The 24,864-nt window shown below is 50.0% G+C and overlaps 1 protein-coding gene across 2 annotated transcripts in view; it reads left to right on the top strand.

Moving 5' to 3' along the window:
- The first annotated feature begins 418 nt into the window (after positions 1 to 418).
- LATS2 (large tumor suppressor kinase 2) overlaps positions 419 to 24,864 on the top strand; it is a 77,062-nt gene continuing 52,616 nt past the window's right edge. For both annotated transcript variants that reach the window (XM_002712803.6, XM_008259923.5), the window contains exons 1-2: positions 419 to 662; positions 18,122 to 18,651. In XM_002712803.6, the coding sequence (XP_002712849.4) occupies positions 18,331 to 18,651 (321 nt within the window). In that variant the 5' untranslated portion in view covers positions 419 to 662; positions 18,122 to 18,330. The remainder of the gene's footprint in view (positions 663 to 18,121; positions 18,652 to 24,864) is intronic.

Raw genomic sequence — 24,864 nt, 5'->3', positions numbered from 1 at the left:
CACGGGGCGGGGTCCCGCATCACGCCCGAATGGATTCGAGCGCGCGTTTTGGCCTTCTTTGTTACTTAGTCCGCACCGAACTTTCTCCAGCAAGACCGGAGGAGATGCTGACGGAGACAGCGGCTGTACCGAGAGTTACCAACTTTTCACACTCGGGCAGTCGCGGGGCGGGGAGGGAGGGGGGTCGATCCTTGGGAGAACGGGGCCGGCTGACAAAACGGCAGCCCGGTCCCGCAAGGCCGCGACAGGCTCCTGCGGGCCGCGAGGCGGCCGTGGGCAGGTGGCGGCCGCGGCCGGCAAGCAGGAAGCCGAGCCGGGCGGGGCGGAGCACGGCGGCCGGCCGCCGAGGAGCGAGGGCCGCAGGCGCCCCGCCCGGGCTGGTATGCGGCCGAGAGTGACGCGGGAGGCGGGGTCACGTGACGCCCGTGGAATGCCAACAATGTAGCGAATGTCCCACTTGGGTCTGCGCGTTGGAACCGCGGCGTGAGCGCCCCGGGAAGATGGAGCAGCCGCCGCCCGCGCCGCCGCTGTCGCCGCCCGGGACTCCCCCGTCCCTGCGGGGCCAGCAGCAGCTCCAACCACCGGCGCCCGGTCTCCCGGCGCGCGAGGCCCCAGAGCCGCGGGCCAGGACGCCCCGGAGGGTGTAGACCGCGCCCCAGGAGGTGAGGGGGGCCGAGAACCGGGGAGTAGTGTGTGGGGGTGGGGGGCGGCGCGTGGAACCGGGGGCGAGCGGGAGAAAGTTTCCGCGGGCCGGCCGGAGCCACGGGGTTCCGCGCGCCCACGTCGGACCGCTGCGGGCCGAGGCTCCGGGAAGGGCGCCCGGCGGGGCCGCCCAACCGAGGGGCGGGGAGCGGCGGCCGCGGAAGTTTGTCCGGACGGGAGCCTCGCGCCCTGCCCCCATGGCCCTCGCCCGGCCCGGGAGCCGCCCCGTCGCGGGCCGCCCGGAGCCCGCGGAGCCGGTTTGCGGGGAGCCGGGAAGTTGAGAGCGAGCGCCGGGCCGGCGGGGAGCGCGTCGGGCCGGGGTGGGGGCCGCTGCGGGCCGCGCCGCTTTGTTGTGCGCCAGCGGTGGGGCGGAGGCGGCGTCCGCGACGCGCGGGGTCACCCTAGAGGCCGTCCGCGCGGGGCGCGCCTCCGCCTCCACAGTCCCGAAGGACTCGACTTTTAGCCAGATGGCGCGGCCGGCGCCCCCGTCAGCCCCAAGACCCCGCGGCCGGCCGTGCAGCTGTCCCACCACAGAGCCCGGGTCAAAGCGTCCGGGCAGCACCGTCGTCCCACGAGGCCACCATTCCCGCAGCCGTCGCCCACCCGACAGCCGCCCACGGGCACGCGGGCCACGCCAGCGTCGCCACCCCTGAGCTGCGCCTCAGCGACGTCGGCTCCGCCGGCCGGCCGGTCCCACGGAGGCCGCGCCGGCGTTCCACGGCCCACGGGGGCGCCCTCCGCCCGCGCGGGCCCTCCACGGTCCTGTGCGGGTGCGCCGGCCCCTGCGCTCTCTCGCCATCCTCTCCGCCGCGCCCCGTAGGGCCGGCGGCGAACTTGGGGGCTCCAGGCCCTCCCTGCCCTGCAGTTCCTGGTCGGCGCCCGCGGCGTACCCGGCGAGTGGCCCCGGCTGGGCGGGCGGGACGCGGCCGCAGCTGCGGGACCGCCGTGGTGGCAGTGAGAGCGCGGCCGTTGCGTGAGCCGCGTGCGTGCGGTGCGCTCCGTTTAGCACACCTTCCTAGGACTCGTCTTTTCCCTTCTGATGCAACCTCACCTGCAGTTAGTTCCTCGCCGCGCTCCGGGCATGCGGCTTCGGAGCGAATTCCCGGCTTGCTGGCCGCTTTTGCCCCTGCTTACCCCCGCGACTTGGAGAGCTTGTCCTCGGGGGTGAGGGCCGGCGCGGGCTTGGGCAGGAGGCCTGGAGCAAAGCTTTCATCCATGGAGCCAGAGTGGCCGGGGCCCGGGCCGGAGCCGGGGCGGCCGGCGAGCGTGTGCCAAGGTCTCCCCGTTCTGAGGCCCGCTCATGAGAATTGCTGTTGTGCAGGCGTCCCCGTGGGAGAACTGTCTGTGTCGATCTTTTTGACAGAAAGTTTGAGCGAGAACTTAGGTTTTGCTAGCGTGTAAGTGAGCGTGTTCTTAAAAATCTAGGCTTTGGAAAATTATTGAACTTACAGCTGTTAAGCCTGAGAGTATATAGCTGGGAGATTAAAAAAAGTCATTTTAATAACCGGAAGAATTTCCTTTGTAAAGTACCCAAGCAGATACACTTTTAAAGGAAAGTTTGGCCATATTTTGGTAGGATTTAAATATACTGAAATTTGGGAAGTCACAAAATAGGTATGATCATACATTTATGTTCTGTTAGAATTTTTAACTTCGTAAATGGCGTTCCCCCTAATATGGAAAAAAGTAACTTGAGACTGTTTATTAGGAAATCTGTAGTACGTAGATCTTGCTCCGGAGATTGGTTTACTCTCAGCTTCAGTCTCTGGATGATGCTGACCATATTTGAGTGTTAAATAAGACTAAGCTGATTTGTAGGTTTTAAGTCTTTAGTAACTGTTGTGATAAGACAGAAATAAATCTTCTGAAATAAGAATGCAGAAACTGTTTAGAAAGCCTGTTTCTAATTAACCATAATTAACAAAATAAAATACTACGTTATTCAGCCTCCTAAAAACTTTTCTCATTATCCAGCTATAGAAAGTACTGTTTAATGAGTATACCAGCATTCCTTTGAAAATCAGTTGCTGAACATTTATTCAATTTCAAAAGTTCCAGCAGTTAAAATTGAGTATCGGCTGTCTTGCAAAATTATTAAGGTGAATTATTAGAATAACAGAACTAGGAGGGAGTCCTCTAGCCTGTGCGTCTAGATGGGAAGGGTGTAAATTGGAGCTGTACATACTTCTGCCCTTAGCAAATCACAGGGTTGGTAGGAGGGACCTTCTTTTGGTGGGAGGGGAATGCTTTTACAATAAGATGCCTTGTTATTTTAAATGCTGTGTTGTAAATAGCCAGCCCTGGGCTCCCGAATCCCACCGGAGGGTGGGGTGTGGTTGAAGCTGATAAATTTACCCGTAACTCAGGGGAAGGGGGAAGTTTGGAAGGGGGTCAGGGGTATTCTGTTTTGTTTTTGGCAAAACAGACCAACACGAACTTTGAAAAGCTCCTTTTATATTTTAGTTCATGATTACAGTAATGTGAAACTTGCAAACAATATTCCTTACTGACTTTTTAAAAACAGTAGGCTGGGAGAAACGCAGAAAATGAATGCAATGCATTTACTTGGTCTTGGCCATAAATCTGCTCCGTAGAGGAGTGCAGTATCCACATTCACAGCATGAAGAGATAGTGCTTAATCAAAGTGAGTGACTGCCTTCCAGCTCCAGTCTCTGAATTTGCCTTCCCTTGAAAAAAGCCAATTGCTTAGTAATTTTTCTGGACAGAACGGGGCCTCCAAATTGCACAAGTCCAGGGCACGGTTCCCATTGTACGCTAGGTCGATGGGCTCTCCACAGTGGGACTTTATTCATACCCAGAGTTCCCTGTGAGGGCCTCCTGGCGCTTGATAGCGGCCCTGCCTGGGCTGTTAGCTTCACTGAGTGCTAGCCAGCCATTGTCTCCGTGCGTTTAAGGTGAATGTCATTTGATTTATGGTTTCAAAGTTTTAATAAAACAAGTTAATGTTAGAAATCAAGGTAATTGGTTATGCTGCTAAAATGAGGATGGAAAGTTGGCATTGCTTCTTGTTTGCCATTCACGCTGTGAAGACTTTATGTTGCTTACCGTCTAGACCGGCCCAACTGAATTGTGACAAGTGGTTTTTTTTTTTTTTTTTAAGTTAATTAGCAAATACTTTCTGTTCATGGGCCAATATTTGACATACATAGGCTCTTTTTCTGGAGGAAAAAGAAAAATCTGTTTCGTAGCAGTGGCTTGTATTCGTTATTAGCACTGATTGTTACAATATTATGGTATAGTTCAGCTAGGGTGGTAAGGATCTGAAGAATGTGAGTTGGATTTTCAGTGGAGCTGGCCTCTGTTTGGAATATTGAGCCTCACAGCTTCCAGGCGGTTATCCTAGCAGGAATGCTAAGGGCCTGCTCGTTCCATTACTAATTAACTCCATCCTACCTCGGAGCCTTGCTCCTGCTTTTTCATTAAATGTCCCGGGACAGCACCTGCCCCCTCCCCAACATCGGCTGCCTCTTTTGTCTCTCTCTTCTGTGTTTGAGCCTTTGCGCAGGAAGTTCCAGACTCCAAGAATAGCTTCACACTTCCTCCATCAAATCATAGCCCTTCGGCCTTTCCAATTTTGGTGAAACGTTCCTTTCTCTAGGAGGCTTTCTCCAAATCATCTCAATACCGCCCTGAAGAATTGCACGCGTCCGTAGCCATAGGCCTGTGCTGGAGTTCTTGGGACAGTCGCGGTATTTATTACATTTGTCCAGAGCAGTGATTTGCAAGTGGGATAGGCATTCTGACTCCCTAGCTGGGGTATGTGAAGGCGCTTCAGAGTGTGTGGAAAATGGAATTAAGACGTAAGTTTACTTTGGTGCAAAAAGAAAAAAATGCTGAAACCATGCAAACCAGGGCTCTTCAAAGAGTTCATGGAAAATGTGTATTATGAAGAAACTATGCATAGATTTGAAAACTTTTCTGCTCCAAAATCCAAAATAAACTTTTAATTCTGTTTTCCACAAACTTTTTGAAGTCCCTTAGGATATGTGAAACTTGGACGCGGGCAGTGCGGCGGAGGCAGAGGGAGGGCTCTCTCAAAGGCTGAGAAGCTCTGCTGGGGTGTGGAATTGTGTGTAAGGAGACCCATCCTGCTGCACAGAATCAGGAATAAATGCTTCCATAACCTGATCAGGCCGTTGCTTCATCTTGCATGCAGATTTCCAAAACTGCTTGTTATGCCATTCACATGTGTATAATATGTGTCATCCAGATTCCATAGGCAGAGCTATCTACCAGAGAATCTAGCTGTTTCTTTAAGTTTACTTGGAGGTGAGACCCTCCCCTGCCTGAGTGCAGGAACTGCAGCCCTGTGGCACATGTGTAGCTGAACCCCTGGAGGCCTTGTGATGCTGCTGCTACTGAAATGTGTGTCCTGGATCTCCACCAGGGTGCAGTCACTGCTGTCCTGCAAGACTCCCGAGCCTGCGGTTTCTGGGCCTGGACTGGGCTGGAATTGGGATGGTGTGATTCTGACATTTAGCATCTGGCTGGAAGCCTGGCCCATCTGCCCGATTTAGTTTCAGCTTTGCTAGTTAATTATAGTAGGGATGTGATTTAAATAATAAGTGGGATTTCAGGTCCAAGAAATACTGTTTTCTAAAATGCCGACATGTGTCATTAGCCTGGGTCCCCCGAGATGTAGGTTCAGTTAGTTCCTTGGTTGGGGCTTGATGTGTGTTTGGCAGCTAGTGTGGGTTTGTGAAGCACTGGGAGAAATTAGAGTACAAATTCTTAAACAGCTGATAGCATTCTTCAGGATTGGGCTGAGGATTGGTATCAGGTTTGGTAGGACCAAATATGGCTCTTGTGTTAAGTGCACAAGCCACCCATACTAAGTCTGAGATTCGGTGGTTTGTCTCATCTTCAGATTTGAGAATGAGGTCTTTTTGGTTTGGGAGTTGTTATGGCTTTAAAATTTCAATGTATTGTAGTTTCTTTTTTTGAAATTTTTATTTTTAGTGGCTACATAAGAATGTATGTTTGTGGGGTGCCATGTGGTGTCTGGATATGTGTATGCATGCACAAAGCTCAGTACAGAGGAAGCATAACTATCTCCTAAAAACATTACCCATTTTCGGAGAAAACATTGGAAGTCCTTTCTTCTTGCTTTAAAAAATACATTTATTTACACAGTACATTATTGTTGTCTATCATCATCCTATTGTGCAATAAAACACTAGAACTTCTTTTCTGCTGTACCTGTTAACCAGTCATTTCCTCTCCCACCCTCTCTCAGTTCTCACCAGCCTCTGGAAACCACCATTCTTCTGTGTGATCAGCATTTTAGCTTCCACATTTGTGTGAAATCACATGGTACCTGTCTTTCTGTGCCTGGCTTCCTTCACTCTATGGAGTTGCCAGTGATAGCATTTTACCTTTTTAATGACGGAATAATACTCCATTGTGTGTATATATTACAGTTTCTTTATCTGTTCATCAGTGGGTGGACACTTAGGTTGTTTCCATTCTTGGTGATTGTGCATAGAGCTACAGTCAGCATGAGAGTGCAGGTGTCTTTTTGACAGAATAATTGATGTAATTTCTTCTTCAGTGGGATTGCAGGATTGTACGGTAGTTCTGCTTTTAGTTTTTTGAGGAACTTCCATATTGTTCTTTACAGTGGCTGTATTGATTACTCTTCTTTTTTTAATATCAAACTTTTTAAATTTCAAAAGTACAACTTCTGGATTATAGTGGTTTTTCCCCCCATAACCATCTTCACACCCACAAACCATTCCCACCTCCTACTCCCTCTACCATCCCATTCTTCATTAAGATTCATTTTTAATTATCTTTATATACAGAAGATCAGCTCTAAACTAAGTAAAGATTTCAACAGTTTGCACCCACAAAGACACACAAAGTATAAAGTACTGTTTGAAGACTAGTTTTACCATTAATTCTCATAGTACAACACATTAAGGACAGAGGTTCTACATGGGGAGCAAGTGCACAGTGACTCCTGTTGTTGATTTAACAATTGACACTCTTATTTATGACATCAGTAATCACCCGAGGCTCTTGTCATGAGCTACCAAGGCTATGGAAGCCTCTTGAGTTCACAATCTCCAACCTTATTTAGACAGGGCCATAATTAAAGTGGAAGTTCTCTCCTCCTTTCAGAGAAAGGTACCTCCTTCTTTGATGGCTTGTTCTTTCCACTGGGATCTCACTCACAGAGATCTTTCATGTAGGTCATTTTTTTGCCACAGTGTCTTGGCTTTCCATGCCTGAGATACTTTTATAGGCTTTTTAGCCAGATCCAAATGCCTTAAGGGCTGATTCTGAGGCCAGAGTGCTATTTAGGGCATTTGTCATTCTGTGAGTCTGCTGTGTATCCCACTTCTCATGTTGGGTCATTCTATCCTTTTTAATTCTATGAATTATTATTAACAGACACTGGTCTTATTTATGTGATCCCTTTGGCACTTAATCCTATCTTTATGATTAGCTATGAACTGTTGATTATACTTCTATTCAATAGTATACAAGAGTTCCTTTTTCTTCACGTTTTCATCAACCCTTCTTATCTTCAGTCTTGTCTTTTTTTATAATAGCCCTTGGTATCTCTGTTTAAAGTCTACATCCATGAGTGTCATATTTATAAAACTTGATGAAAGAGAAGTTCCCATATGCCATGTCTTATTAAAATGATATAGCATGGCCGGCGCCGCGGCTCACTAGGCTAATCCTCCGCCTAGCGGCGCCGGCACACCGGGTTCTAGTCCCGGTTGGGGTGCCGGATTCTGTCCCGGTTGCCCCTCTTCCAGGCCAGCTCTCTGCTGTGGCCAGGGAGTGCAGTGGAGGATGGCCCAGGTGCTTGGGCCCTGCACCCCATGGGAGACCAGGAAAAGCACCTGGCTCCTGGCTCCTGCCATCGGATCAGTGGGGTGCGCCGGCCGCAGTGCGCCGGCCGTGGTGGCCATTGGAGGGTGAACCAACGGCAAAGGAAGACCTTTCTCTCTGTCTCTCTCTCTCACTGTCCACTCTGCCTGTCAAAAAAAAAAAAAAAAAAAAAAAAAAAAATGATATAGCAGAGTGTCAGAGTAGCTTGTTCCAGCTGAAATCTTAATTTGGTGAGTTTTTGCATTAAAAATTCCTTAGATTCATCATTTGGCTTTTGAAATTAACTCTTCAAACTAGAGCTTCAAGTACAAGATCTCAAGTGAAAAAGTGCTTTTGCCCTTTTTGAAACTGAAGGGGAGTTTCATCCTTTCCAAATTATTTGGGCAAGAACAGAGTGTGGGGCTGGCTTTGTGGTGTAGTAGGGTAAGCCGCCGCCTGCGGTGCTGGCATATCACCTGGGTGCTGGATTGTGTTCAGCTGCTCCTCTTCCGATCTAGCTCTCTGCTATGGCTTGGGAAAGCAGTGGAGGATGCTTGGGCCCCTGCATTCAGCTCACGTGGGAGAAGAGAAGCTCCTGGGTCCCAGCAAATAGTCTCAGCTCCTGTTGTTGTGGCCATTTGGAAAGTGAACCACCAGTTGCAAGACATTTCTTTCTGTTTCTCCCCCTCTCTTTCTCTCTGTAACTCTGCCTCTCAAATAAATAAATAGAAAAAAAAAAAAGTTTACCCACAAGTGCTATTCTATTCACTTTAAAAGATGGGGCGACCCCTGGCGTGTTCTAGGACCAGTGCTTCCTGTGAGGTGGTGGTATGAGACTGTCTGCTCCCCGCCAACGGTTTGCTCCCCTCCTGCCTCCACACTGAAGACAACAACATGGGCGGTTTATGGGCTGTCACTGAGTAACCCTCTCAGCCTTTCTATGTGTTTGAATTTTTTCATGAAAAAAAAAAAAAAAAAGTTGAGAATGGAAAAAGAAAACTCAGACTTCGGATCTGGCTTCTGTGTCAAGGCACAGCCCCTGGGTCTTCCTTAACTCCTGCATAAAGGCAGAGATCAGCACAAATGTCCAGCGGCCCCCGCCTGGGTGATTCTCTGATTGGAATGTCTGTGGGGTGTGGGCACTCCCGAGCTTGACCCCTGCAGTTGCTCCCTGTTGTGCATGGCCTTGTCTATGTGCTGGAGGAGGACTGCAGGGGAGGTAGCCTGAGCCACCCTGCAAGTCCTCCCTTCCCTCTCTATGGGGACTTTGCTCTACTAGCAGTTCTAGTCTCTTGGCCCTGTCTCTTCATTCATGTAGCTGTGTCTAGAAAGGGAACTGTGGTTCAAACAGGAATTAGCCCATTAGGAATGCTTACCTGACTTTTCTACCCACTATTTTTGTTTGCTTGTTTTTGAAGATTTAGTTATTTATTTATTTGAAAGTCAGAGTTACACAGAGAGACAAGGAGAGGCGCAGAGAGAGAGACAGAGAGAGGTCTTCCATTCGCTGGTTTACTCCCCAATCAGCCACAATGGCTGGAGCTGTGCTGATCTGAAGCCAGAGTCAGGAGCTTCCTCTGGGTCTTCCATGCGAGTGCAGGAGCCCAAGGACTTGGACCATCTTCCACTGCTTTTCTGGGCCATAGCAGAGAGCTGGATCAGAAGTAGAGCAGCCGGTACTTGAACTTGTACCCATATGAGATGATGGCACTGCAGGCAGCTGCTTTACACACTGTGCCACAATGCCGCACCCCCCCCCCCCCTTTAAGATTTTATTTGAGAGGTAGAGTTACAGACAGAGGGAAAGACAGAGAGAAAGGCCTTCCTTCCCTTGGTTCACTCCCCAAATGGCCGCAAGGGCCGGAGCTGTGCTGATCCGAAGCCAGGAGCCAGGAGCTTCCTCCAGGTCTCCCATATGGGTGCAGGGGCCCAAGGACTTGGGCCATCTTCTACTGCTTTCCCAGGCCACAGCAGAGAGCTGGATTGGAAGAGGAGCAGCCGGGACTAGAACCAGTGCCCATATGGGATGCCGGCACTGCAGGCGGAGGGTTAACCTGCGCCAAGGTGCTGGTCCCCCCTCCCACTTTTTAAATTGAGTTAAAATAGATGTAATGTTTATCATTTCAACCATTGAAAGTATATGGTTCAGGCACCAGTGCTGTGGCGGAAGAAGCTCCTGACTTCTGGCTTCGGATCTTCTCTACCTCTCTCTCTCTCTTTTTGTCTCCCTCTGCCTCTAACTCTGCCTTTCAAATAAATAAATAAATCTTTAAAAAAAAAAGTATATGGTTCAGTTCAGTGACATTAAATCCATTTGCATTGTTGCTGCAAACATGATCACTGCTTGTACCTAAAATTTCTTATCATTCCAAACCAAAACTACCCATTTAAAAACTGTTCCCTTTGCTCCTGGTAATCCCTCTTCTACTTTCTGGCTGTCTTAAGTTTGCTGACTCTGGGGACCTCATATAAGTGGATTCATATACTTTGTATCTTTCTGCGGTTTCACTAATATGATGTCTTCAAGATCTGTTCATACCACAGCTGTGACAGGATTCCCTCCCTTTTTATGACCAAATAATAAGTGATTGTTACATGACTTTCTTCCTTAACTTTTGTTTTTTTGAGAGGCAGAGAGAGAGACTTACAGAAAGAAAGACAAGAGAGAGTCCCCGTCTGCTGATTCATTCCCAAATGCCCACAGTGACCAGGCTGGGCCAGGCTGAAGCTAAGAGCCATGAACTCACTCCTTTGTGAGTGGCAGGGGCCTTATCACTTCAGCCGTGTCTGCTGCATCCCAGGGTCTCCATTATCAGGAGCCAGAGCAGGGAATCCAGCTCAGTCACTCCATTGTGGATGCAGGCATCTTAACCCAGCATCTTAATTGTTATGCCAAATGCCTGCCTCTCATGTGCTTTTTAATTTTTTTTAAGAATTATTTTATGTATTTGAAAGGCTGAGTTACATACAGAGAGGGGGAGAAATAGATAAAGAGGTCTTCCATCCCCTGATTCACTCCCCAAATGGCTGCAATGGCCAGGCTGAAGCCAGGAGCTAGGAGCTTTTTCCAGGTCTCCCACATGAGTGCAGGGGCCAAAGAAGTTGGGCCATCTTCTACTGCTTCCCAGACTTGTTAGCAGGGAGCTGGGACTTGAGCTGGCTCCCATATAGAATGCAGGCATTGCAGGCAGTGGCTTAACCTGTTATGCCGTAACACTAGCTTCCTCTTTTTTTTTTTTTTTAATGATTTATTTTTGTTTATTTAAGTTAGAGAGAGAGAGACAGAGAGAGATATCTTCCGTCTGCTTGTTCACTCCCAAATGGCCACAATGGCCAAGCCAAAGCCATGACCTCAGAGCTTCTTCCCTGTTTTTCCTATGGGTGCAGGGACCCAAGCACTTGGACCATATTCCACGGCTTTTCCCAGGCACATTAGCAAAGATCTGGATCAGAATTGGACCAGCTGCGTCTCCAACCAGCACCCATATGGGATGTCAGCATTGCAGGTGGCAGTTTAACTCCCTGTACCACAATGCTGGGCCCTCCCCACTCACATGGCCTTTCACACAAGGTCTGTGTGAACTTGGCACAGGTGTGTTTCACTTGGACTTCAGAGAGAGAAGGTGACCTCCTTAGACTGCCTGGGCTGCTGGCTTCTTCCCCAGGGTAGAACTGAGGACTTGTGTCATTGGCAGACAATGCTGGCAGCAGGTAGGGGTGAACCAGAGGGCTTCTGCCCTCCTTACAGACCAGTCAGGCACGACTTGCAGTGGTTGTGCTGTGAGTGACAATGGAGTCCCTTAGATTGGATGGTCAGGAAGACCCTTCTGTGGAGGGGTTTTGAGCCACAAATGTGGGATAGAGGAAGCCTGGTGGTCTGGGCAGTGGGGGTTGGGGGGTGGGGAGGGTGGGCGGGGAACTGCTGAGGTAAGGCAGAATCTGGTGCTGGACTCAGGGGTGCCCTCCTGAGGCTTGGCGCTGCTCACGCACACCTTCGAGAGAGCGGGTTTCATGACGTCAGTTCATGTTTCTCTCTTTCCCGGCCTCGTTCTTAAACACCAATTTAAACAGGCACCACTGGGGGTAAGTGGGGCATTTCTACATTCTGTGTGGATCTTTTCTTCTGAGCCCATCTGGATTCGACCTGGCCTGTCTCCTGACCTGATTACAGCTTTTTAGTCCAGCTTATTCTGAGTCCTTGACTTAATGAGTGATGATAAGGATCGGCCATTGTCCACGCATGACAGGTGGAGTGTGCACTCATAAGCAGCATCATGGGTGACGCTGGAACAGGTATACAGAGCCAGCATAGGGCCTTCATTACCTCAGGGAGCTCGGGCAGCAGGCCCAGACTGCACAGAGCTCCGTACCTGCACGGGCACGAACCCAGGCCTCCCGCCCTGGCTGCTGCTTCCTTGGCACTGAGACCCTGAAGGAGTTCCCTGACCCTGTGCTGTCTGCCTGTTCCACCTCGGAGGCTGCCCTCCTGGTGCTGCCTGCTGTCCGAGAAGCGAGGTTTCAGAATGGTGCCACCATGGGCTCTATCTTTGAGCCCATCCCCCTGTAGCAAACATCGTCAACTCCCAAGGGTTCTCCTCTCGGTGCTGCCAACCCCAGAACCTTCTCCCTGTCCTCAGCCATTGGTCTGTTTCACATCTTTCTGATTCCTGCAAATGCTCATTGTCACACGTATCATGCTGTGTGCAAGTAACCGATTTTCTCCTCTGCCTCCTCATCCTGAGCTGTGAACTCCTTTAGAGTCAGAAGCTGATCATTCTCCTCTGCGTCCCCAGGACCTGGTGACAGCCCCAGTGTGCGGGTGTACAGTGTGCACTGCTTAGAGCTCCACATCTAAGATGACACACGTGCCTGGTGACATACAAACACCTGCCGCTTTGAGAGTGCGTTCAGCCTATTTGGGGAGTGAGCCACTCAAAGAAGCCCTGGGCAGCTGTGGAGAGTCACCTGTCCTCACGAAGCCATGCAGCACAGAACTAGGCACAGATTCCGGAGGCCACACAAGATCACCCTCCTCCTGCGTGACTGACACCCACACACGATCACCCTCCTCCTGGGTGACTGACACACATGATCACCCTCCTCCTGGGTGACTGACACACACGATCACTCTCCTCCTGCGTGACTGACACCCAGTCCATTCCTTTCCCTCCCCTGCCCCAGAGGTCCAGTTCCCAACCTCCATTTGATTCAAACTTTTCCCACCCCTGGCCTAGCTGCATGCTGGGTTGTGCCATGTGACTGGGAGTGACTTGAGAAGGTTAGGGCTGCTGCCCACCTGACTTGAGAAAGCTCCCCAGGGCGAGAGTTGTTACAGTAACAGAAAAGTTTACTTGAGGAAGGAATGCCTTGTTTGTTTGTTTGTTTTTTATCTCAAAAATACCGCAAGAGCCAACCAAGGGCTGTGCCTTGGAATTATAGAGAAGTGTTTGACATGGTGGGAAAGCAAGGTCCTAGAACAGATCACTCCCCACTCAGCTCCTGCCAGCTCGGGGCTGGAGCCGAGTAGGCCAACATCTGTAATAGTCCAGGCTGGGGGTCAGATGTCAGGATGGGTGAATAAGCTATTTTGTGTTCAGACAACGGAATGGTACTCAGCCATGAAAAATGACAGCTAACACTGCACACCCTGTGTATGGATAAGCAAACAGAATGTGGAACTGAACAAGAGAAGCCCAAAGAGTACACATTGTGTAATTTCATAAATCATTAAATTCAAAAATGGGTCGAACTGGGGCAGGTGTTCAGCCTTATGGTTGGGATGCTAATTAGGATACTCCTGTCCCACAGGGAGTGCCTGGGTTTGATGCCTGGCTCTGACCTGAGCTGCTGCTGACTCTAGTGTCCCAGCAGTGCAGACCCTGGGAGGCAGTGGGGAGATGGCTCAAGTAATCCAGTCTCTACCTCCCATGTGGGAGACCTGTTTTGAATTCCTGACTCCTGTTTTCAGCCCCACCTAGGGGCCACAGCAGGCACTGGGGAGAGAATCAATGCATGGGAAATATTTTTCTCTCTCTCTGTCCTTCTTGTGTCTGCATTTTAGAGAAATTAAAATAAATTAAAAAAAATGTTTTTAAAGTGAGCCTGTTTTGGTTTGGAGACATTGAAAAAAAGAGAAATTGATCCAAAAAAGGACATCCTTTGAAAGGGGAGGGGCAGAGGGAGCAGGACTTTTAGCTTTTGTAAGTGGTGCAGCAAATTAAGCAGCTGCCTGGGATGCCTGCATCCCATGTCAGAACACCTGTTGGAATCCTGGTTGCTCCACGTCCAATGCAGCTCCGTGCTAAGGTGCCTAGAAAAGCAGCAGAGGATGGCCCAAGTGCTTGATCCCATGCCACCCACAGGGGAGAGCCAGATGAAGTTGCAAGCTCCTGCCACTGTAGCCATTTTGGGAGTTAAGCAGTGGATGAAAAGATTCTCTCTCTCTCTCTCTCTCTCTCTCTCTCTGCCTTCTCCCCCCCCACCTGTAACTCTGCCTTTCAAATAATTAAAGTAAATATTAAAAAAAAAAAGAAAATTTTTGGCTGGTGCTGCTTCTCACTTGGCTAATCCTCCACCTGCAGTGCCAGCACCCCGGGTTCTAGTCCCGGTTGGGGCGCCGGTTTCTGTCCCGGTTGCTCCTCCTCCAGTCCAGCTCTCTGCTGTGGCCCAAGTGCTTGGGCTCTGCACTCGCATGGGAGACCAGGAGGAAGCACCTGGCTCCTGGCTTCGGATCAGCACAGCATGCCAGCCTTTTGGGGGGTGAACCAATGGAAGGAAGACCTTTCTCTCTGTCTCTCTCTCTCTGTCTAACTCTGCCTGTCAAAAAATAAAAAAAAAAAAAAGAAAGAAAATTTTGTGACTATGAAATGGGACCCTACTTCACAGATGCTTTGTTGTGGGGAAAAATAATACCTAATATTTATCTGGTACTTTCTATGTTGTGTAAAGAGTTTTCTGTGGAGGAATTCCTGTGGATGTATAACAGCAAATACTAAGGAATGACATTAAGTTACTATTCCTTTCTTGGATGGGAAGGGGGATGTTTCTTAAGATTGTTTTAACTATGCCCAGCCCTAGCATAACTGCGAGAAGATTCCATTTAGAAGGTAAGAACCAGACTAAATACCCTTCTCAATCTGAAATGCACCAAGTGCTCTGAAGTGCTGTGGGACTGAGCGGGTAGCTAGCGAACTGTTAAGCTCAAGGACAGCCGCGCCTCCCCCGTGCCTGCACTGGCCATGGCCCAGAAGCCTAGGCTCTGCTTAATTGGTATAAAATAGGGCATCTTGCAACCACACTCATTTTCAGCGACTTTGTGGTCTAAGCATCTGTTTTGAAAATGCCTAAGTTTCTATAACCAGAGGCTCACGTTCCAGTGACAATGGGGAGATTCTCAAGTAGCACCTAGCACATTTGGAGGATCCTAGGGACATTGGGGATGTCTGGGATCAGGCAGAAGAGCTGTTCTTTTCCCTGTAGGAATCCCCACAAATCCCTCTGTTCAGGCTTTCGTGTTCTTCCCTTTCTTTAAAAGTTAAAACAGAGAAGACATAGCCAACCATACTACCTTCACAACCTGCACGACAGACAATCAGTTCAGTGCAAGGGAGGGTGTTTCATGGTCAAGGTGTATCCATCCCCTGCCCATCCACTGCTATCTGCCTTGCAAGCGTTTATTAAGTGCCTACTGAGTTTCAGGCACTGAGAATAAGAACAAAATCTTGCCTTCAGTGAGCATACACAAGGCAAGTGCAAGGTGATGGTGAGGAAGAGGGCCCGAAGAGGGGAGACCATCAAAAGTTCGGGAGAATAAAAGAGAAAATGAAAAGCAATTTTGAAATAGAGGTAACTAGGGGCCGGCACTGTGGCGCAGTGGGTTAAAGCCCTGGCCTGAAGTGCCGGCATCACATGTGGGTGCCAGTTCTAGTCATGGCTGCTCCACTTCCAATCCAGCTCTCTACTATGGCCTGGGAAAGCAGTGGAGGATGGCCCAAGACCTTGGCCCCTGCACCCACGTGGGAGACCCGGAAGAAGCTTGTGGCTCCTGGCTCCTGGCTTCAGATCCGTGCCAGTACAGCTGTTGCGGCCATCTAGGGAGTGAACCAGCGGATGGAAGACCTCTCTCTCTGTCTCTACCTCTCCCTGTAACTCTCTTTCAAATAAATAAAATAAATCTTAAAAAAAAAAAAAAAAAAGAAATGGAGGTAACTAAACCCAAGTGTGGGGATACTAGAAGGAACAGCAGAAGCAAAGGAAGAGAGGAATGAGAAGCCTGCAGGCTCCACACCCGGCTTCCGCAGTCACCAGGGGTGAAGCTGAGAGCTGCACAGGGCCTTGATGGGGAAGGGAAGGACCCCCAAGGCCCTGTTCCGAGGCTGGACTTGGTGCGGGAGGTGGGGCGCCCCTGCCGTGGGTGAGCTAAAGAATGGCGTGTCCAGGACTGATCTTCACTGGGGGTGGGCTTGAAGGACAAGTGCAGCACTCCGTGGAGGTGACTGATGCCTGGGGAGGAGCGGCAACCCGGAGTTGGGGGGCAGGGGTTCCAGGAGCTGATGACAGTCATCTTACAGAGAACTGGGCTTGAAGGCAGAGAGAATACGGAGATTTACCCTGCCAGTGGCCTGCCTGTCTGCTTTTGCATGGAGTGGAACGTTAGTCCCCGTGGCTGACCCTCTGTAAAGGACAGCATCCTGTGAGAAGGCTCATTCACCATCACGAGACGCTAGCAGGCTGCAGCTGCTTGTCATTCCACTGCAGAAAGGCAGGCCCCGAGACATCGTCCAGACTAGAGAAATAGAGCCATAAAGAAGTTCCGTTTTCAGGCCCGGATGCAGGGGCATCCTCTGTCCAGTCACGTCAGCACAGGGTACAGGCTCAAGAGCCGCAGGAAGGAAGATCCTGGTCAGTTTGCCCTGGAGGTGGGAAGCTGCTACAATCCAGGATGGCAGCTGGGCTCCTTTTGGGGGTGGGAACAGTCTCCCCCCGCCCAAGTTGTTTTGTTTTGTTTTGTTTTTATTTGACAGATAGAGTTAGGCATGAGAGAGAGAGACAGAGAGAGAGCAAGGTCTTCCTTCTGCTGGTTCACCCCCTAAATGGCCACTATGGCCGGCACTGCGCCGATCCGAAGCCAGGAGCCAGGTGCTTCTTCCTGGTCTCACACACAGGTGCAGGCGCCCAAGCACTTGGGCCATCCTCCACTGCCCTCCCAGGCCACAGCAAAGAGCTGGACTGGAAGAGGAGCAACCGGGACTAGAACCTGGCTCCCGTGTGGGATGCCGGCGCTGCAGGCGGAGGATTAACCAAGTGAACCACAGCGCCGGCCCATTTCCCCCCAAGTTTTAACACATATTGTTTAAAAGTACACAAATTATAAGACTAAAAATGCTCACAAAAAGGTACTTTTTAAAAAAATTTATTTATTTGAAAGAGCTACACAGAGAGAGAAGGAGGGGCAGAGAAAGAGAGGTCTTCCATCCGCTGGTTCACTCCCCAGTTGGCCACAACAGCCGGAGTTGAGCTGATCTGAAGCCAGGAGCCAGGAACTTCCTCCAGGTCTCCCACATGGGTGCAGGGGCCCAAGGACTTGGGCCATCTTCTACTGCTTTCCCAGGCCACAGCAGAGAGCTGGATCGGAAGTGAAGCAGCCAGGGCTCGAACCGGCACCCATATGGGATGCTGGCACTGCAGGCGGCAGCTTTACACAGTATGCCACAGTGCTGGCCCCACAAAAGGCACTTGTAAATGGCAGCCAGATCAAGAGCTGTGTCATCACCATGACCCCAGAAGCCCCAGCCACTTGCAGACCAACACCTCAAGGATTAACAACCCAGTTTTTGAGTGGCAGAGTCATTTGTGTTAATGTGGTCACAGTGACTCTGACAGAGACATCACCCACAGGCTTCCCACATTTGTTTCAGTTTCTACAGGAAAGATATTTTTATTTTACTCTTTACATCAAAATGCTGGCAAGTGGCCACCTTGTAAAAAATCATGGAAGTGTTACCTTCACAGTCTCCTAATGTGTCGTGTGGAAAGTGGTTTTGATTGCAATAGAGAGTACCTTCAGTGTGACAAGTTCTGTGGCACCTTTCAGGGAGACTGGGAGGGTTTTATAAGGGCCACAGCCTTACATGGGTGGAGAGGTTAGTAGAGGCACTGGATGAAGGACTAAGGCAGGGACCAGTGAATTGGTGATTAGGAACAAGCTGGAGAGCCAGGATCCCTTGTAGAACATTTAAGCCGAACCACTCAAGCCGTGGATTTCAAAATGAGGTCATATCATAATGAATTGTTTTCAATGACCTGTCAGTTGTTACTACTGTTCTTGCCCTTGATGGAGGCTTACTATTCACAGACTCCAAATCACAGGAGACACCGTGGGACAGCCCTGGATGTCATGTGTGCTCGAACCAGAAATGAACAGCATTTTTGTCATATCTGGCGTGCAGTTGCTTCTTTCTTATTTTTCTAAGTGGAGTGTTTCCAAGATCAGGGTTCATTTTGCGAAACATAGCGTTGCCATGATGTGAAAACCACAAATGAACATGTTTCTCCCATCCATTCTGTTTTTCAGAGAGTGAGACTTCGCCATGGAGACTCTGGGACATTTAGGTTCTCTCTAGGAACTACAAAGTTGAAGGAAAGCAAATTTTCAAAAGGAAGTTGTCTTGAAAATATGTTTACAACTGACTGATGCTATTGACGGCTTTTTATTGTTTTATTTTTAAATAATAAAACACTTTAAGAAGATTATATTTATGGTAAAAGGAAACTGGACTAACAATGAGGCCAAAGACTTTTCCTGCCACGACTTATTCTGGAAATAGCCGACAGCGACTGCAGGAGATCCGCGAGGGGCTGAAGCAGCCGCCCAAGCCTTCCACTCAGGGGTTGCCCGTGGGACCAAACAGTGATGCTTCCCTGGGGAGCAAGGATGCCGCCAGGCAGCAGCAGAGAGCCACCCCGAAGTTTGGACCTTATCAGAAAGCTCTGCGGGAAATCAGATACTCCTTGTTGCCTTTTGCTAACGAATCCGGCACCTCCACAGCGGCGGAAGTTAACCGGCAGATGCTGCAGGAGCTGGTGAATGCAGGGTGTGACCAGGTGGGTGCAGAGCTGGTGACTGCTCATCCGGGGGTTTGTGCGTGTGCCCTTGAACTGCTCCGTTCCTTCTGCCTAAAACATCTTTTCTAGCTGCCTTTCCTTTTCAGGCAAGATCCAGAAGTTTCTGGGCTCTCCTGAAGTCTCCCTCCCCCATTCTATTCTTGTGCAGATGAGAAGGGCTTTCACACTTCACCCTTTCTTTGGGATTTATTTGGGGTTGTTCTGAGGCAGGCTTTGTCTTGTCTTTGGCTTGTGTATTTTTTATGTAGTTAAGGGGAGGTTTGATTGACATGCATTGGCAATTCTCTGACGCTGTTTCTCTCTCTCTTTTTTTTTAAGATTTATTTATTTATTTGAAAGAGTTACACAGAGAGAGAGAGAGGACTTCCATCAGATGGTTCATTCCGCAACTGGCCGCAATGGCCGGAACTGTGCCGATCCGAAGCCAGGGGCCAGGAGCTTCCTCCGGGTCTCCCACATGGGTGCAGGGGCCCAAGGACTTGGGCCATGTTCCACTGCTTTCCCAGGCCACAGCAGAGAGCCAGATCATTCACGGAGCAGATGGGTCTTGAACTGGCGCCCATGTGGGATACTGGCGCTTCTGGCCAGGGTGTTAACCCACTGCACCACAGTGCTGGCCCCTGTTTTCTCTTGTTTTCAAAAAAATTGTGTATGTTGTTCCAGGAGATGTAATTACATTCATGAGATGAGAAAGAAAAAGCCGAAGGAGCCATGGAAATATGGTCTGATTTCCCTGTTGCTTAGGAATAAAGGGGTACATTAGGGGAAGTGGCACCAATAATGTATAAATACACAATTTATAACTCTACATTTGTACCCCTTAGCAATTCACATAGCTGAAAAGAATCCAGATTAAGGGACTAGGCTCTCTAAAGTGGAGCTAAAATGTAATTGTGTTATGAAATGACTTAGGAAAGCCAGTTCCATCTCTCATCTCAGAACTCACAGTTGTATGAAAGGGAAGTAAGCCAAGTTTTTCTGTTGTCTTAGAAAATCAGCAAGAGTCTGTGCTCAGAGCTCTTCAGGATGGGGTGAGCACATTCAGTTCCTCAGAAGGAAGCTGGCATCGCAGTCCTGGGAAAAGGCTGGCACTGTCATCTCTTATTTCCAAAACAAAGCCCAGGCCTCCTATTGTAGTTTCTCATCATAGCATCTCACTGGGGATTGATGTGTTTGTGAAACGCATCCTTGCTCTTTTGCAGGGGGCTTCTTTGGCCCTGTGAGCTGTGCCAGGATTCACTTGCGAGTGTTGTTAGTTGGAGTTGCTTTTCTCAGGCACAGGCTGCAGACAGTGCTGGCTGCGAGACCACGTGCCACCTCCTGGCAGGACAGGTGTTAAGAGTAGGGAAGGAGCAGGCCTGGGAGACCCCGGATGTTCAGGCCAATGGCAAAGCTTTAAATCTTCTGTAAATTACTTGCTGACCAAAGAGGCCATTGAGCCCCATGCCCTTGGCGTTTGTGTTTCAGCCGTGAGGAAGAGGAACAAGTTGAGCAAATAGTCCACGGTGATGTTGGTGGCATCTTAGTAGGGTCAAATCCATCAGCGATAATTACCGCCCATGAAATAATGAAGCCTTGCTGAGCCCCGTCAACATTTCACGTGTGTTACTTGGCAGCACAGAGAGCTCCATGTACCACAGTTATGCTTCGGAAGTGACTCTGTCTTTTGTGTGGAGTGCTGCTTTGTCGCCTACAACAGCTGCGCCTCCTTCCTTCCCTCCAACTCTGGCTGCTTCTGCCCTGGATAAAAGGTGCATTTGCTTTCAGAAATTTCCCACAGGAAAGTCATTGTGAGAGAGAGCAAAGATCAGCTGTGCCGCTAGAGCTGCACATGTCTGGATAAAGCAGGTTATTAGGTGCCAGGATAATGGGGGAAGAGAATCCTAGCCTAGCATCTTTCCCCTTTGTCTCCTATTGTGTTGCCTTTTAACTGAGTTGCAGTTTTGTTCTCCTGTACTTTGAGCTTCGGTGCTATCTTTAACGCCGGTTTTCATCAGAATGGCCGTACAGGGTCTTAGATACATGCATTTTATGCAGTTTTATTGATTGCATGTATACACACGTGCATTTATTTCATTTGATTCAGACCAAGACTTATTAAATGTCTATTTGATTTGAGTGTTTGTAAACATCTTTCTCTTCAGATATTTCCTTAAAGTAAAACTTACATTTAAAACAGGTATGGGTCTCCTCCGCCTGTGGTGCCAGCACACCGGGTTCTAGTCCCAGTCGGGGGCGCCAGATTCTGTCCCGGTTGCCCCTCTTCCAGGCCAGCTCTCTACTGTGGCCCAGGAGTGCAGTGGGAGATGGCCCAAGTGCTTGGGCCCTGCACCCGCATGGGAGACCAGGAGAAGCACCTGGCTCCTGGCTTCAGATCAGCGTGGTGCACCAGCTGCAGCGGCCATTGGAGGGTGAACCAATGGAAAAGGAAGACCTTTCTCTCTGTCTCTCACTCTCTCTCACTGTCCACTCTGCCTGTCAAACAAAACAAAACAAAACAAAACAAAAAAAAAAACAAAAAACAGGTATGGGGGTGGGCGTTTGGTCCAGTGGGTTAAGATACCAGTTAGGATGCCTACATCCTATATCAGAATGCCTGAGTTTGATTCCTTGCTTTGGCTCCTCACTCCAGCTTCCTGCTAATGCAGACCCTGGGGAGCAGTGGTGATGGCTCAAGTAATTGGGTTCCTGCCACCCACATATGTGAGATTTGAATTGAGTTCTGGCCCAGCCTGTACTAGCAGCAGAGAGGAACTTTGTGTCTCTCTGAAATAATTTTTGTTTCATTTTAAAAGTACATGATACCGGCCGGTGCTGCGGCTCACTAGGCTAATCCTCTGCCTGCGGCGCCAGCACACCGGGTTCTAGTCCTGGTTGGGGCACCAGATTCTGTCCTGGTTGCCCCTCTTCCAGTCCAGCTCTCTGCTGTGGCCCGGGAGTGCAGTGGAGGATGGCCCAGGTCCTTGGGCCCTGTACCTGCATGAGAGACCAGGAGGAAGCACCTGGCTCCTGGCTTTGGATCAGCGCGGCCATTGGGGGGGAACCAATGGAAAAGGAAGACCTTTCTCTCTGTCTCTCTCTCACTGTCCACTCTGCCTGTCAAATAAATAAATAAATAAATAAAATAAAAGTACATGATACCTAAGCATACTGCTCAGTGAATTTTCAAGTATCAAGCATAACCATGTAACTAGCATATTCAGGAATATATATATTTTTTTTTGACAGGGAGAGTGGACAGTGAGAGAGAGAGACAGAGAGAAAGGTCTTCCTTTGCCGTTGGTTCACCCTCCAATGGCCGCCGCGGTCGGTGCGCTGCGGCTGGCGCATCGCACTGATCCGAAGCCAGGAGCCAGGTGCTTCTCCTGGTCTCCCATGGGGTGCAGGGCCCAAGTACTGGGGCCATCCTCCACTGCACTCCCGGGCCACAGCAGAGAGCTGGCCTGGAAGAGGGGCAACCGGGACAGAATCCGGCGCCCCGACCGGGACTAGAACCCGGTGTGCCAGTGCCGCAAGGCGGAGGATTAGCCTAGTGAGCTGTGGCGCCGGCCAGGAATATTTTTAATTAAAATATTTAAAATGAAAATTTCTGGAGGTAGTAAAAGACTTGAGAAGTTTTTCTTTGTAACAATATAATCTGTATGTCAAATGATATAATCATGAAATCTTTTCCACATCAATTACTGAAGGCATAGGAGATTTTTCTGTTTGGAAGAAAGAAACTAGCCAATAGGTTAGTACTCCATAGGAAGGAACTGTTCTTTAAATACAGGCTTAAGGAGTTGGAAAAACAAGAAGTGCTTTTGGTTCTGAGCGTATTTTGGAGCTTTAGATATTTACTGGCATAAGTAACCATTTAAATTTAGCTTTTATCTCTTATAAAAATTTTAGTTCCACTATTTATTTTAATCCTCATGGTTTCAGATGACCGTATTACCATGCTTGCCTGCCCCTTTTTCCTGACAATTTTAGAAATCGCAGCCCTGAACTTGCAGTGATGTTGAGAACTGTGATGTTTCTCTGTGCCAGGCTGTGGCTTCATTCCACGCCGAGCTGCGGTGGGCTGACAGGTGGAGTGCTTCTGTGATGGTTGTAGGGCTGCCGCCAGGCTCACTGCACTCAGAGTGCAAGGTGTCTGGGGTCCCACTCACTGGCCCCCAGTAGGGAGGTGCATGGCTGCTGGGCCCCCTAGGAAGGTGATGTCCTGAATCATGTTACGTCTCCAGAGGAGGCCTTGGGTGAGTGGTTTCTGTAAGATGTGAGCCATCAAGATGTTATCAGATGTCTGGGTCCAGGTTGTTTGTAGTGATACAAAAAAGAATTTGAGGACGAGACCAAGTAAAGGTCAGCAGAGGAACATGATCTAGGTACATGCAAAGCAAAAGTGCATGGCTGGAGTGTGGCTAGGTAGAAGGCTAAGCCTCTGCCTGTGGCGCCAGTTTGCATCCCGGCTGCTCTTCCAGTCCAGCTCTCTGCTGTGGCCTGGAAAAGCAGTGGAAGATGGCCCAAGTCCTTGGGCTCCTGCATCTGTGTGTGAAACCCAGAAGAAGCTCCTGGCTCCTGGCTTCGGATTGGCGCAGCTCTGGCCATTGCAGGCATTTGGGGAGTGAACCAGTGGATGGAAGACCTCTCTCTCGGTCTCTACCTCTCTCTCTGTAACTCTGCTTCTCAGATAAAATGAATAAATCTTAAAAAAAATATACACACTCAAGAGATGCTGTGGGCATGTTCCAGAGAGAGCTGTACACAGTGGGGTTTGAGGTCATCTGCTTGTATGATCTGAAGGTTTAGGCAGTGGTGCCTGGAGTGGGGTTTAATAGGATATTCATAGAGGGTGGGGTTTGAGCACCACTCGTTTCCTTGCCCTGTTGTTGAAGTTTCAGAAGTGTCATGGCATCAGGCGCACGTTAGAAGTGTCAGCCGTGGTGATTTTATTATAATGATATTGAAGTCAGCTGAAGTTCGTCATGGCAGTGCAGTTGGCAGCTTTGTTGGTGATTTTTGGCCAAGTGTGGTTTTGCAGAAGCTACCCTTTTCGGCAGCACAGAGAGGGTGTATCTGGGGGTGGGTGGGTGTTTGGTGGGAGCAGATAGCGCTGCAGAGAGGGGCTGGTGACCCCGGCACCTCCTTGCCTATGTCACTTAGAGCTCTGTGTTGCCACTTCCTCTGAGAAATTGGCATATGCTTTTTCTCTCTGGGCAACCTTGGCTGTGCTGCTGAGGGGCCCAGATAAACAGACCGAACCTGTTACAGCATAAGAACAGCCGATGGTCAGACTGTGCCTTCACAGTCAGACTTCTGAAAATGCGTGGCCACAGCACCCAGTGACCCGGCATTCTGAAAAACAGAGCGAATGCTTTGCATTCTCAGGCCAAAAAGCAGGGCAAGAGCAAGTTCTCCACCCATCAGGCACGTTGCTTGCATGGCACTGCCGAGGAGGTGAGGCCCCTGAGGCAGTCGGGTCTCACCCAGGAGTGACAGCTGAAGTTTCCAGAATCCTGAGCAGGCGGCACCCGCATCTCCTCAGAACCGGCCAGCGTTCGAGATGGATTCAAGTTGATGTCCCAGCTGAGGCCTGGGGGAGGCAGTCGAGCACTACCCGATCTGAGCTCCCACCACCAGCCTGCACGCATGGCGCTGGTTAGAACCTCCTGTTGGGGACTTCGGGGTGGCAGGCCTGGGGAAGGGGTTCAGGATGCCCTGGCAGCGGTCTGGTGGAGTTCTGCCTTCGCTTTGCATATCTGTTGCTAGTCTCACTGCTGAAGGACTTGCTGCCACTCTAAGTTCTGCTTCCATCCTTGTGGGTTTCTTTGTGCTTCATCCTGTTTCCCTCCGGTCCATCCCCCTTCCTCTCATTTCCTGGGCACAGTGGTCAGCCCTTCCCGGCTCCCCTGTGCCCCCTGCACAGCCTCCCGCTTACAGCTCCTGCTGCAGCTTCTCTCGGGCACACATTCTGCTTGCAGGTGAGCCTCTCCCTGCATCTCGAGCCTTCCCCACTCATGGCGGGACTCTTGGTTTTGTTGGTAGGTAATACTGCCTCCTGTCTTCCCCTGGCTGGATTCATGGTTCGACTCAAGTGGACTTTCCACCTGTGAATGTGCTGTTTCTATTGGACTTTATTTCCCTCTCCTGGGGCACTTGACTCATCCAGGCCCTGGGTGGGCGGACAGCTGTCTTAGCTTCCGTGTTTCC

Source organism: Oryctolagus cuniculus, chromosome 9, assembly GCF_051225735.1.
Source record: "Oryctolagus cuniculus isolate XC-2025 breed Fujian yellow rabbit chromosome 9, ASM5122573v1, whole genome shotgun sequence".
Taxonomy (NCBI): Eukaryota; Metazoa; Chordata; class Mammalia; order Lagomorpha; family Leporidae; genus Oryctolagus; species Oryctolagus cuniculus.
This window is presented reverse-complemented; position numbering and strand designations above follow the sequence as displayed.